The sequence below is a fragment of the Cavia porcellus genome, unplaced genomic scaffold, assembly GCF_034190915.1.
Source record: "Cavia porcellus strain 051 isolate PalLab524CR breed Dunkin Hartley unplaced genomic scaffold, mCavPor4.1 scaffold_20, whole genome shotgun sequence".
NCBI lineage: Eukaryota > Metazoa > Chordata > Mammalia > Rodentia > Caviidae > Cavia > Cavia porcellus.
Genome location: NW_026947503.1, coordinates 45,160,678 through 45,175,499, shown reverse-complemented (window position 1 = coordinate 45,175,499; position 14,822 = coordinate 45,160,678). Strand labels below are relative to the sequence as shown.

The following is a 14,822-nucleotide window of genomic DNA, read 5'->3' as shown; positions in this document are numbered from 1 at the left end:
GATGGAAAAACACCACCTGCTTCTTAAACCACTCCTTTAGAGCTCCTACCCCAAGTCTGAGTGCCAGCTGAATCTACCTTCTTACCTTATATCCCAAACAACAAACCTGGCTTCCTCAACTCTTCACCTAGGAATGTTTCTGACTTGCTTGGACCAAGGTGCCTAGGACAGAAGAGCCACTATCAAAAACACCTACACTGTCCCCTCAGATTTTCTGGGGATGACCCTGATATGTGCCCCAACCCTCAATCTTTAATTGACTTCAACAGCTTGGCTTCAGTATTTGGGAAATAGAAGCCTAGAGTGGCCAAAGGCCTGGGTCTGGACGGCACAGCTATACTTATTTAAGGAAAAGCGTTCTACATCCAGAACGCTCTGTTCACTAAACCATCCTGCTCCTCCTACAAAAGTGCACCCATCTGTTGCTGCATCCTGGTGCCTGTGTGAGTACAGAGAAGAGAGCTCCAGGATGTGACCTTGCACCTTTAAATGCCCAGTGCTTGAAGTTGCCCAGATTCCCAATCAAACTGTGTGTTTGCATCTGCACACAAGCCAGGGCCAGGAAATTAGGAGGCCAGAGGCCAGTTTGGCTCTTCCAGGCTTACCGAGTGTGTCCCAAGCATCCCAGAGAAAGAAGACCCCTGTTCTAGGGGGCTGAAAGCAGGGTTGATGTCTGTACCCTATGTGACAAGAGTGAGATTGGAGGGGAGATGGGATACTGAAGACACCCTCCCAATCTCTAGACCTTGGACTTTCACTTGTATGTCTAACTCTCACATCCCTGATCCTTCTCCCAAACAACTTTCCCTTCTAGTCATTCAGGCCAAAAACCTGGGAGTCATCCTTGGAAGCCCCTTTCATTCACACTCCTTCGAATTCATGAGAAACTACATCCTTGGCTTGGCCTTCAAAGAGTATCTAGACATCAGCTCCTTCACAGCATTCTGACTGCAGCTGTAGCCCTGAACTGAAAGGTCAATGCAGTTCTTCTGTCCCTGCAACACAATACCAACACAGTGTTCACAGCCATCCCACCAAAATGCAAGTTAACCACATCGCTCTCCTACCAGAACTCTCTAAGACTCCCTCCCATTTCAGAGGAGACCAAACCCCCCACAATGATCTGCAGACACCAAGTTTCCTCACTCTCAGTCTCTCCTGCCACTATCTTAGCCCAAGCTCTCCTCTAGCTATCTGCTGTTCCTTGGATCCACTGCCCCTGGCCTCACCTTGGGCCCTGCACACTGGCTGTGTCCTCACAGGCAGGACACCCAGCCCCAGCACTCCCTCTCTCACCATCTTCATGTCTTTGCTGCAATGTTAAAATGAGGCAGGCTATAGCTCCCAACCCCAATGAATTAGCCATAACCAACAATTTCAACATAATAACCTATTACCTGTCTCTTCATTCTCAGTCTCAGTCACTGCAGCATTCTGAGTACCTAACAAAATACCTAGAGCACAGTACTGCTAAGTCCCTCCCCCACCATCACTTTCTCAGAAGCTGCTCTTAGAGAATACTTGGCCAGGAAGAGGAGCAGTTATCTCCAGCTGCTAGGCAGGTCCCAGCCCGAGTGGAGAGGTGACAAGGACCCATTCATCATTATCCATATAACAGGCAGGGAAAGGGATTTCAACGCTGTATTTTCATCCTACTAACTTCCGTCCCATCCTGTTGTTTCCTGCTGAAGTTCCCCTTGCAAAACCTACTCTGACTGAGCTATGGGCAACTGCAGGGTGAGGGGTAAAGGGTGGAGAGGCTGCTAGCCAGACTGGCAGAACCAGGCAGCAGAGAACTAGAGTCCTGCACAAGGCCCCAACCCATGGCTACAGATCTCTGCAGGGTCTGAGCTTGCCACCCAAGGTCCAGAAAGAATGACAGTGGAGACCTGTGGCCCAGGCCCAGAGTCCACCTCACCTTCTCAGATAGCTCCCTCACTCCTGTCCCTCTGCCAGGGCAAGGGGGTGATCATGCCCATTTCTGCTGGGATGACTACAGCTCTGCTCCTGCCCTGTAGAAACTGCGTAAGGGAAAGGGCTGAGCTGGGCGCATCGGGTCCAAGGCACCAGGAAGGGTCGGGCCCACGGTGGCCCAAGAAGGCGGCGGGTCTGTCTGGAGTCCCTTCCTCAACCTCCCGACCCCACGCCCAGGCGACCCCCGTTACCTGTGCGAGTCCTGGTCTCCCCCGGGGGACGCTCCCGCCGGCGCTCAGTATGGGCGATTGGCGTCTTTGGGCCGCTTCAGCTGCACCTTGAGCCTCTTCATGCCGATCTGGAAGCCGTTCATGGCCTGGATGGCGGTCTGCGCGCTGGCCGGGTTGTCGAAGCTCACGAAGCCTGGCGAGACACGAGGGAGGAGGGCCTGGGTTTCCACGGGGCCGCCCGGCCGCTTCCGGTGGGGGTAAGGTCGAGGGGGCGGGGCGGGGCTCGAGGCTCCTCCCAGGGCCCGCCCCCAGCCTCCGCCCCCCGCCCCCGAGCGCGAGGCCCCCGGGGCTGGGCCTTCCGAGGCCGGCTGCGCCGACCTGCGCGCCCCGCTGCAGAGCCGCTCCTCGGCTCTAGGCGGCGCCTCTCGCCGGCCGGCCGCTCCCCTAGGGGGCGCCCACAGCCTAGGGGGCTCGGAGAGGCGCCCGCCCCCCACCCCGGCCGGCCCCGCCACCTCGGCCCCCTCCTTCGATGGGAGAGGGCGGACACACCTGCGGGTGGCGGAGTTTATTGGACACTGTCCTCCCTGACAGGAGGGGGCCTGGCAGCGGGAGGGCACGGGGTGCCGGCCTGGGGAGAGAGAGGAGTGCGAGGGGGCGGGAGGGGAAGCACCTCGGACAAAGCGTCTCCACCGCCGTGGCCGGCGCGCCCTGCCGAGGGCAGAGGGCCGGAGCTGCGTCCTCGCAGCCCCTCCGCCCCACTCCAGCCCTGCCTGAGGCTGCGCGGCCGAGACGGGTGAATCCGGACCCACTCGCATTAACCCACCACCTCGCCCCCAAGGACTGTCGGCAGCCCCTTCCAGGCGAGACAGTTCCGCGTCAGGAAAGCAGAGGCTCTTTCCCTGGACCAAGCATGCACCGACCGATGTGTCCCCAACCCTTCAATACGTCCAGAGTAATTGTAATAGTAGGCAGCAACACTTAGTAAAACAGCACTGCTGAAAATAATAGCTGAGAGCCTTTTATGTACTTAGAGCCTGCAAAACTGCTTTGTGGACCTTCACTTGTCCGGCAGATCCCCTCGACCTTCCAAGACAAATCGGACTGTGGTGATACCAAGTGAACAAGAATTCCCCCAGGTAGAGACTGGCTGGATCCTCAAAGTGAGTTCAGAAGTCCAGTTTTGGGAAGTTCTAATGTATCTCATACAGACTGTACTTTACATCAGCATTTGCCCCTACCTGGTTTTTAAGAAAGGAACTTGCAGGCTGGAAGCCAGTTCAAGGAATATTAAATAAAATCCACTCTCACTCAAAGTTCTTCAGTAAATAAATTTTTATAACAGTTTCATCTAACACTTCCTCAAATTCATTCAACTTCAGAGGTCTTTCCTTTGTAAAATAGACTTAGTTCCTGCAAAATATATGAACTCATCTTGGTGAGATACCTGGTTAACCCTTGGTTGGATGGCTTGTCCCTATATGACCAGTAGACAGATGTACCTGACCCAGAACCCAAATGAAACAAGAGCTGTTTTCTTGACTATTGTGGTACTTTAGAACTGCCTAGGACCTTACTTACTTCAAGAGAAATATCCCTCTCTCTTCCCACCTGGTGGCTCTTTCCATTTTTCTCTCCCCAGTCACAGACACTGAAATCACCCGTGGGTCTTCTGTCTCTCTGCTTTGCTCAGTTTATGCAGTCATGTACCATCAAAAAGAGCTGTGTGCACAAATCTTGCTTTTGCATATATGTACCCACATGAGTACACACATGAATGCTGGTCTAATTGGTCAGAGCCAGGTCCAGAGCAACAAAAGCAACATCTGAATAGATCTACATATCGAATTAAATAGGGAAGATTGAGGATTATGCACAACTGGCAATTAGCCTCCAGTCACCCTTCCACCAACTCCTTCCATTCCCTTCCTGGCCATCTTTCCCTGCTGACCTCCTGGTTAAAGTTAAGTCTCTAGCAGATTATGGCAGGTTTCAGAAGTCTTTACATTGCTCTCCCCAGATTAGTAGAGGTGGTCAAACTAAAGCCTCTGTCTGCCAGGACAGAGGTTTTATCTTTATCTCTCTCCTTGCACACTGACATCATGAGCAGACTCTACCTTCACACCTGGGCTGCCTGGCTCTATTTGCAAAAAAGAAAACTAGCAAAACAGGAGTAAAAGGAAGACATGAAAAGGGCCTGGGGAAGGGGAACTAGCTGAGGGGTGGAGCACAGGAGAAACACCAGCCACTAGATGCACAGGCCTGGGGAGTTCTGGAGGAATGAAGAAGCCCAGCATCCCAGAAGAGTTTCAAGGTCTCCAGAAATCTGGGGCTTCTAGACTTAGGGGACTACTAATTCCATCCCATGCAGTTTTGTTAACTGACTAGCAGTCAGGGTAGGGAGTGTCTGTCCACAGACTGGGGACCCCTGTGGACAGGTCCTTGGGCACCTTCTCCCATGTTCACAGCCCCCAGGACTTTCCCTCTTCCCTAAATCTCTATCTCACTCCCATTCCACCTCCCAGGAGCACCTGCCTGCCAGACACTGTGGGATGCCCTCCTGGTCTGTGTCCTCTTGCCTGTAACCCTCCTTCCAACACAGTAACCATGTATGCTGCACACACCCTCATGAAGGTCTCTGGAAGGTTCTGATTTGCTACCAATTATGCTAATGCTTATCAAGAGTGAGTACAGCCTAAAGTGGAGGTCAGCTTTAACACAAGACCACATGTATGACAAAAGGAACTATAGTATGTCAGGAGAATCTGCTTAGGCCAAGCCCCTGTTATGGGTCGCCTTATGGGGTGGCTGCTAACACCATTTCACAGATGAGGTCACAGAGGCTCTTAGTGTTCGTGGTGGAGCTAGGCCTCAGCAGGGAGGTCTCTGAGAGGGTGGCAGCAGACTGCTACTGGAATGAGCCAGAAGGAGGAGTCGTTGGCTGAGCCTGTGGGGCCTGTTCTTTTTCAAGGAAAGATGTTTACCATTAAGAGTTTGAGAACAGAAAAGAAAGGCAGTGCAGAGGTGTACAGAGAATGATTTCAATAAAACTCAGGAAAAAACGGACATGTGCTAATGGCTTAAGTGGTTAGGCCTTGGGGCCGACTCTGAGGAAATGATTTTGAAAACCCAGGCTGTACCTGTGGAGACAGCGCCCATGTACCCAATAGGATGCAGCCGGAGACTCAGCCTGGCTGAGCCTAGGTGCCCCCTAAGCTCGCTGGACTCCTGGCAGTTTTCTTATCATTGACATAACATTTGAGACTTAAAGAATGACTGTTACTGATTCTCTGATATTTTTGTATGCATCACTGTAATTTACCAGGGGAAAAATCAGTCTGATGGTGGAGGAGTATATCTTGTCTTTTTCTTTGTTTCTCCATACTCAAAGAGAAACGAGCTGCTGGGACAACTGTATGCCATTGAAGAACCACAGGTTTCCTATAGCAGCTGCCAGAGCAGAGGGGACAGTAATGCAAGATCTTGGCTACTCTAGGGAACACACCCCGAGTCCTCAAGCCCTTCATGGTTCTGGGAAGCCTGTCCTCATCTTGGAAATGTGTTAATATGTGCTTCCTGCTGCTCCTCCACTCTGTCCCTTCGCCACTCACCACTCCCAAGCTGAGACCTGGGTTCCCTGGCCAACCAAGCTCCTTATTCCCTGCACAGCCCCAGAATCTGGGGCCAGCCTTCAAACTGTGGCAGACTCAGCTCTGGTTCCATGTGTGGCTCTCTGGGGACTACATACCACAGTTCTCAGACGCTGATGAGTGGATCTAGCTTCAGAAGGACAGACTAGAGGAGGGGGAGGAGGAAAAAGAAGAGGAGAGAGAGGGACTAAGAAGGAATGGAGGGAGGTATGGGGATGAGGGACGATTCAGCAGGAGATCTGGAGTTTCCTGGATACAGCTGCCAGATTTAATACAGAAAACACAGGATGCCTGACATAATGTAAATTTCAGGTGAGCAGTGAATACTCTTTTAAATATAAGACTATCCCAATATTACATGAGATGTATAGTAAGCAATGTGTGGGACGCATACTAAAACAGGATCCATTGTTTGTATGAAGGTCAGATTTAAGTGGGCACCCTGTATTTTACCTGACAACCAGACTCCTGGTTCTTCCCAAGTCTGCCCTCTCCCATCGAACATCCTGCTACTAGGTGAATTTCAGGAAGCTGCACTTTTGTCCTCTCACCACCATCTTTTCACAGCCTGGCATGACATGTAAGGCCTCCTTGTCAGCATGGCCAGAGCCCTCCCCAGCACAGACCCTCCCTCTCTGGTCTACAGCCAGCCCTCCTCCATCCCCAAAACCTCCTGCCGCCTCGCTCCCTGTCCTTCGCCTCTCCCCATCCCAGCCCCGCACCTCTGCCCAGTCTGTCTTTCCTCTGCCTTCCTGACGGCTTCATTGCTTGGTGCCTCGCAGAGCTCACTGCAGTTCAGTAGCTGTGATTTCCATCTGGGCTCTGAGCTTAGGCTTCCTGAGGGCAGGGACCAGTCAGTCTCCTCCTGGCTCCTCAATAATGCCCAGCTCTGGGGGCCTGGGGGTGGGTGGGAGGGGAGTCACTGTATGGCAGGAGGGGAGCAAGGAGCGGGGCAGATGGAGAGGGGTGGCAGGACAGAGAGGTGGAGAGAGCAGCTCAGAAGCGAGTGGGGTAGGGCTGGGGCTGGCTTTGCCCCCAGGCTCACGGTGGGCTTTACTCCAGGGTTGGGCTGGCCACTGGGACCATGGAAGGAAAGGCTGCTGGGAGAATGGATGCTCTGGTTCTGCTCTGCTCCTCCCGCCCCTGCCCAAATGGACCTTCCCTTTCTCAGATGGGTGGAGCTGGGCCTCTCGGTTGGAAGAGGAACCCCATCTCTTGGGCTGGTATATGGGAAGTGGGAGCCAGGTTGGGGAGAGGGGTCAGGGGAAGCTGAAAAGCAAAAAGAACAGAAGAGAGAAGAAGGCTGAGAGATGGATGCTGGGCCAGGGGAGCACCTAGGGGCCATGTGAGGAGCAGGTGGAAGCAGTTGGACACCGGCAAATTGGTGCAAGTGGCCCCTATCCTAGGTGAAGCTAATTGGTTTGTTATCTTTACCCACCAAAGCATTTACTTTGGTTAGTCGCCCGATCCACAAACACTTTCGAGGAGATGACATTACCGAAAGGGAGGAACATCTGCATCAGCTCAGCGTCCCCAAACTCCTGGGGCAGATGGTAGATGAACAGGTTACAGCCCTCGGGCCCTGCGGTGAGGGGAGGGGGTGGGCAGGGAGGAGGGATGGCAGGGTGGGGAAAGAGAGAGACAGAGGAGAGGTGAGCGAGTTAGGCAGCGCAGCGGGGAGGGATGGGGTGAGGTTAGGAGGGGGAGGTTTTATTAAGATCCAAGGGTCACCCTAAAGAGTGAAGGTTGCTGAGCCCCAAGTTCTAAACTGTCATCTCTGCTTTGCCCTTGGGCAGGTCTCTGACCTCTCTGCCTCACTTGCCTTTTCTGCAAAATGGACCAGGAACCTAGCAACTCTGGGACTCCAGGGGCAAAGTTGATGAGAGAATGAGGTGAACATACCAAAGCCTGGTCAGCTGTGTCCCTGGAAATGGGTCCTGAGGACAGGGAGGTTTGCAGGTCCCCCTCCTGCCAAGCCTCTGTCCTGGGGAAGGCAGGAGGAATGGCCCTAGGACAGCCATGTTCTGTGTTGTGATGAGACTCCCCTGCCTACGCCTCCACAAGGCCAGCTCAGACAGGCTCCAGCATCACCTCCCCACTGCCCTGTTCTATGCCTCACCATCACTTGCTAGTGAAGGCAGTGGTGGATGTACGGTTTCCTCCAGCAGGCTGAGGGGCTAGCTAGGCACCCTGCAGCCTCACTCCATGAAAGGGTCTTCATTTCCTATGACAATAACAGCCCTGCCACTTCTACAGTGCACACCTGGGCCGGGCTGTTCTGAGACCTGTGTGTATGTGAGTATGTGTAAGCCACTCTATCCCTACAGCAACACTGTGACTTAACTACATTGTCATCACTGCTTCACAGATGAGGAAACTGAGGCCCAGAAAGGTTAAGTAAGACACAAAGCTGGTGATGGTGAGGGGATGGAGCCAGGATATGAACCTAGGCTGTGGCCTCCATAATATGTGCTCCTTTGTCTTCTTATTGTAACCCACCTCCCACTCCCAGTCTGAGCACATTGATTTCTGGAATTTCTGGAAAAACACGTATTCCATTTTAAATGGTGAACACACTTGATGTAACTCTCTGAAATGGAAACTCAAGCTGTGTGGCTTATTTCCACCATCTTAAAAAGCATCTGCTATGTATCACTCAACCTTTGAAGTGACTTGTGGCCATTTCAGAGATGGCATCCAACCTCCGGTGGGATGAGAAGCAAATAGCTACACTTAGATTTGTGTAAGAACTGGGGTTCTGATCAGAGGCTGAAGGAAACCTAAACCTGGGCTTAAAAGTGCAGGCTGTAAGGTACCAATATGGCCCACTATGCAGCTTTCACAGCCAAATCAAATGTCCTGGTCCTCTGGGAGCATCAAGTCTGCCAGGTAACCCAGTTCTGGGGCAGAGAACTTCCTCTGTATTCTCTCTGTCCCTTCTCTTCTCTCTCTCCTGTCCCCTCTCACCTCCTCCTTCCCACCTCCATCTTCCTCCACCCTCTTGAAGGCCATAGCCTATATTGAAAACTCCCCTGCCCACCAAAACCACCCAGCTGAGCCACTGACCTCCCTGGGTCTCTGGACCACCCCGCAATTCCCACAAAAGCACTCTGCCAGTGGATGACGCATCCAGAATTGGGCACAAGGGTGCTCCCTCACCACCTCCTGGAGCCTGGGGGTGTCCCTTCACCCTGCACGCTGTAACTGTGCCATGTTCTCTCTGGTGCATACTGTGTCAATGTACCTTCAATGTCTCCAGTAAGATGGGAGCCTCTCTGAGGCAGGAACTTGCCTCGAGTCCCAGTCTAAATCACAGCTCTCCAGGATCAGCCACCAATTCTCCCTGATAGTACCTCTGGATTCCCCTTCTGGTGCCCCAAGTCCACCTTCCGCCCTCTGTGGATTGGGGCTCTTTCTCTATGTGGGAAATTTCCTCTCTGACCAGACTGGACACTGCCTAGGCCAGGGACATTTACCTCCTCCTACTCTCCTGCCCCCTCTACCTCCGGTTGAGCATATGTCTTCCCACCCACCACCATTCTCCTTCTCTGGACTTCCCTGATGGTGGCTTCACCCCATGCTGACACCTGCCTTGAACTTGGGGCCTTTGCTCCACGTTTAATTTTTGCAAACTGCTTCTTCAGGATGTTATATCTGTTCTCCTTAAGGGGATAAGGAGTCTTTCGAGATGGGGATGTGAGCTCAGTCCAACCTATATGATGTAAGGATGAGCTACCAACGACAACCCTCTAGCCCTTCAGCCTGACTAGGGAATCATGCCAGCAGCTCTGGCCCCCACTGTCACCAGTGAGCCTGCAGACCCTTCCTGCAGTCCTTCTTTCCCAGATTACCGAACAGCCAGAGGACTAGAGGACTAGTGGGACATTACAGCAATCTGGTCTAACCCAGACAAGCAATGACACCGATCTTCAGAAACAAAAGGTTGGCTACTCCTGGCCACACTCTAGCCTCTGGCAGCCCCAACCAGGGCTATTCCTAAGGATGACATTGTCCCCTCTGTGGAGCAGAAGACCTCAAAGGCATTCAGGAACTGTTACGTTTTCAGGCTCAGCTCAAAAACTAGGAGTTGGCTAGAGGTCTCTCCCCAGCACCCAACATGTTCTAATATTCAGCAGCATTCCACAGGGCAAGGTAGCCATGACTGCTGGCAGGGGTGCGGGAATACAGCTCTCTTTCATCTAGACTCCATACAACAGTGGAGTACAACTTTGGTCTGACTCCAAACCACCTTTCTGTGCTTGTCTCTCCTGCCCCAAACTCATTCAAGCTCGGTAGCATTCTCTGCTCCTGAGGTCAGCCATCTTCCCCTCTATATGCTAGAGACCTCCTCTACCTTCCACCTTCCAGCCCCATCTCAGCCTTCCCCAGAAACCCACTCTGTGTCATGACCCCACATGTAGACAAAGCATAGTTTTGTTGGAATCAAGTCCTGCCTGTCCCTAACCCCTTGGTAGCTCAGCCTGTGCATGATGGCCAAGGAAAAAGGGGGACAACCATGAGAGACCCCTTGATCAGAGAATAGGGAGTAGGGACTTGTCCACAGGACTGGTCCAAGGAGCAAGATGCCTCTGTGAGATGCCTTGTGTGTGCGTGTGCGTGCGTGTGTGTGTGTCTGTCTGTCTGTCTGTCTCTCTGCCTGAAACTACTCCAAGATGGAGAAGGCATGAGAAGGAGTTCTGAGCCTAATGTGTGGGGTGGTGCAGACCACGGTGTGGGAAACAGGGGCAGAAGACAGAAGGGGCCTTAGTATAAGGCCAGCAGTAGGGGCTGTCATGTGTGCTGGGCAAGATGGCACTGACATGCAGCTGTTTCTGCACATGTGTGGTGTTTGTGTGTCCACAGGATATAGAAACATAGGCCAGAAGTCAATGGAGTGACATTGGCAATACCAGGACCCTCAAGCACAGTTCTCAGTTCTCTGCTCTAAGCCTTAACTGGGACCCTTAGGACATCACCTGTGCCTCTGATCTGACTAATGAAAGTCTGGACTGAGAGAAGTCAAGGCCCCAGGCCCCCACCCAGGGAATGGACCTCTGGGGAAGGCAGGCTGATGGACCACCTCCTATCCACTTCATATCTTGATGGAGAAGCCAGGTGCTACTTAGCTGCCGAAGGGCATAATGTGGGCAGGGACCCCTATATATCCCTCTAGGCTCTTGCAGCTGGGCCTTCCTGGGAATGGGGAGATCTGAAGATATATGTCTCAGGAGCTTCCTAAAGTATGTAAGCTGGAGTGGCATGCTTCATGAACAACTTTGAAGGAGGTGACAATCTGGTAGAGGAGGGCTATGTGGAATCAGATGCTTGCACTTTAGAGGGCAGACTGAGCAAGCTTGACCCTCACACCTCTCCAGGAAATGGTCCTCGTTGCACTACTAGTGAGGACACTAAAGCTAAGGAGGTGAGATGACCTGTCCAGAATCACATCAGGAGGAGGTGGCAAAGCTGGAAGTTAGACCCAGAAAGTTGCTTCAAAGCCTAGGCTCTCAGTTGTCAGCCTGTCAGGGGTGTATTGCACCGAAAGGGTTGGGACTAGCAGATGCCCAAGGTCTTTTCTGAACTCCAAGTTAGTCTGCTTAGAGGGGCCACAAGCCAGGCATCTGAAGACCACTGGAACTCCCCACCAGCCAAACCAGTGGATCTTGCCTGCTCTGCTCAGTTCACACCAGGACTTTGGATGTGGCTTTCCAGGACAACGTCTGCCCGGCTCCTGCTTCACTAGAGTTGCCCTGGGCCTCTCCCAACCATGTGCCTAGTCCTGCTGCTGGAGTCCTACTAGGAGCTTCATGTGTGTCTGCTGGTCACCCAGAGGGCATGAAGGCTCCTGTCGTGAACTAAACCCTTTTCCTGCCTCCCTGGCCATGAGTACTTACTCATTCTTCCCTCTCTTCCCCTCTGGCCATTCTTGCCCAGCTCCTGCAGGGCCTCATTTTCCTGACCACCTCAGGCTATGCATCCTTCCCTTCTGAAAGCCCAAAGCTATAAGAGCTGGTGCTGCAAAAGCCACTGTTGTTGGAGTGTGAGCTCCCACTCAGCTACTGCTCTCAGCTCCTTGGGAACATGGGTGGAACCTCAGAAAAAAACTCCAAGGAGGACCTTTCCTATACAAAGTCCTTCGGGCAAGGTCAAGGCCTCCGCTGGAAACATATACCTGACTCAGATGGATTATCTCCGAGGGCTAGTTGAGGGGCATGCTAAGGAAGGAGCACTATCCCACCCCTTCTCGAGGACTTTTTAAAGACCAAGATATTGGTTTGTGAGCTGTGTCAGAGCAGTAGCAAATGATGGAGGGGAGTAGGAAAGGTGTAGCACCTGCCAGCACCTTCAGGGCAAATGTGTCCATTCTCCTTCTCTGGGCCAGGATGCCACCCTGGTCTGTGGAACTGCCCACAAATTGCACATCTCCATCTGCGGGTAGGAGAGCGGGATGGGGCCGCATCTCACAATCCTGCTCTATACCCCCACCCACTGTCAGACACACACACACGTAAGTGTGGCCACCTTTCCAACCAAAGCCCAAGCCACAGACCCAGGTGAAGCCAGAGGCCCAGGTGAGTAGCCTCTTGGGGACAGGGGGAGGGGAAGGGCCAAGACTCACCTTCTCTCTGTTGCTGGGGAATCATTGGTGGTGGCTGAGGAAAAGCCTGACTTATTTGACCATAGGCAGCAGGGTAGGCAGCTGCTGGAGGGCCACAGAGACGAGAGGCAAGGCCAGCACGGGATGCACAGACAGACAGACATGGTAAAAGGCAGGAAAAAAGAGAGATTTCAGTGTTGGACAAGGAAAACTGACCAACCACAAAGTGGGTGTCGCCTTGTCAACTTTACAGAAAGTGAGTTTCACTTTTTAGTACTTAGTGAAAGGGGAGCTACAGAATGAAGAACAGAGACTTGGACATGTGTGTGAGAGCATGTGTGCATATGTGCATGCGTGCACAGGTGTCTGAGCGTGTTTGTGCATGTGTGGGTGTGTACATGGAAGTGTGGGTGCATGTGAGTGTATGTGGGGGGGGGGCAAGCAAGCTTAATCTGGGCCAGCAGACAGCTGTGATTTACCTCCCTCACTGGTTTCTGGGGAATCCGCCAGGGCTAAGACCCAGGGGCAGAGGACTGAGTAGGACGCCTGGTGTTTCCTGCGTTTGGTTGGGAATGGTCAGCGCTAGGACAGAAATAGCCAGCTCCCTCCCCAGGTTGGCTTGGCTTCCACACCAACAGAACCTGACAGAGAGCTTCCCTGGGGCTTCAGAGGAGCAAAGCCAGCATTCCCTGAGTCCTACCTTGCCAGGAAGCCTCGCCACCCTCAGGGAGACAGGGCTGACTCTCTGAAGACAGTGAAGAGGAATCCTGACCAGCCAGACAACAGGCCACAAGCTGGGCGGGGATGAACATGGTGTACTGCTCAGCCCAGACATGGGAGAAAGGGAGAAGCTTGGCCGGTAGGTGGACTCAGTGACCACCGGCCATCTGCTGGCCTCAGGCTGCCTTTTCTCTCTCTCCATTTTTACTACCATGGCCTGCTTCTCCTTCTGGCGCCTGTCATGCTTCCTTGGCTGGATAAGCTGGTGGAAACTGCTTCCCTTCCAGAATATCCTCTTCTCAAAGCCTGGCATCTGTGCTTCCTGGGCCAGTTTCCCAGGGCCAGGCTGGCCCCCAGCACTGCTGTGCAGTTTGGGGATCGTAAGCAAACTAGCACTAGAAGTACCAGGGGAAAGCAAAACGGGAGCCCAAGACAAGTTGCTGTACAGCAAGGACAAAGTTTCAGCCTGGCTCACCAGTTCTGCCCAGCCACCACCACCCTGCCATGGCAGGAAGCCCTGCCATGTGGGGAATACACTGCCCTAAATGCTAAGGGACCTGAACGTGGGATACAGCCCAGGCAGGGATGGGTGTGTGGAGTAGGCGGGAGCGTCTCTGACAGCACCGTCTTCTCTCCTTCCCCCGAGGCTGCTGCCGCTCCCTCTCCCCACCCCATGCAGTGCTGGGCCCCGGACTGGGGTGAACAGGGGGCACTGTGCCAAGGGCATGGAGAGATGAACACAGCCAGGGGAAGAGCCGAGGGGACGCACAGATACTAACGACCTGCATACTGCTGCACTCCGGCGTAGGCCTGCTGCAGGGGGTCCGCGGCGGTGGGGCTCTGTGCTGCAGAGGAGCCAAGGGGCAGAAGTCAGTGGTGTATACCCAATACACCCTCGCCCCACCACGTGCCAACACTTGGCTACACTCCTCTTTCCAAGCACTGCAGCCAAGGTACCTGAGACAGGGACCCGAGTGCTGGGTTCTGTTGGAGGTCATCTTTTTGTGCTCAGAGCCCTTGTAAGGTAATGGGTTGCCCACCTTAGCTGGAGGACACAGGATGTAGCTGGCCTTAGTAAGGGAGATGGGGTTCATGCAGAAGACTGTGAAGACTGGGCAGGTGACACCAGAGCAAGCCTCTGCCCAAGGCCTGGGTGGAGACACAAGTGAGGGACCCAGCCCTGGCTAGAGTCTGTCAGGAGGGAGGCTTGTCCTCATTGACCCTCAGCAGTGCTCAGGAGGAAGGACGAAGGAAAAGCTTGGTAGATCCCATCTAGGTGAAAGAAAGCCTGCAGGAGGCTTTACCTTGCCCCTGTCCCTTGGTCCACCTACTACTGCCCGGAGGCTTAATTACTCATTCTAGGGAATGTACCTAAGGCATGGCCTTGAGGGTGACTCTCCCATCAAGAACTGGCCTGATGGACAGGCTGGAAAAATGACACTGTTCACAGAAACAGGGGAGCCAAAAAGCCAAAGATCTCACCCTGCCCTCTGACCTACAACTAGGATGTTTACCACCCAGCACAAAGAAATGACCCTTGAGCTCAAAGTTTGGCAAGAAACTTGAGGACTCTGGACTTGGGGAAAGGCTCAATTTTCACCTGCATTGCTCTTGTGCCAGTAGCTATGGGCAAAAAGCCTGCAGCATGGACCAGCAATGGGCACAACCTTTGATAGCCAAGGTCACTGATGACAGACACAGGAGTAGGCTGGC

At 53.3% G+C, this 14,822-nt stretch overlaps 1 protein-coding gene across 50 annotated transcripts in view; it reads right to left on the bottom strand.

The window, feature by feature from the left end:
* The window catches only part of Celf4 (CUGBP Elav-like family member 4), a 286,507-nt gene that overhangs the window by 6,866 nt on the left and 264,819 nt on the right, over positions 1–14,822 (bottom strand). For 7 of the 50 annotated variants that reach the window (XM_063232065.1, XM_063232066.1, XM_063232072.1 and 4 more), the window contains exons 9-13: positions 13,889–13,954; positions 12,411–12,494; positions 7,290–7,373; positions 2,694–2,772; positions 2,166–2,337 (exon numbers count right to left, since the gene is read on the bottom strand). In XM_063232065.1, coding sequence (XP_063088135.1) covers positions 2,166–2,337; positions 2,694–2,772; positions 7,290–7,373; positions 12,411–12,494; positions 13,889–13,954 — 485 coding nt within the window. Of the gene's footprint in view, positions 1–2,165; positions 2,338–2,693; positions 2,773–6,513; positions 6,689–7,229; positions 7,374–12,410; positions 12,495–13,888; positions 13,955–14,822 lie in introns of all 50 variants that reach the window. The other 43 variants (XM_063232055.1, XM_063232057.1, XM_063232059.1 and 40 more) reach the window with 12 other exon arrangements.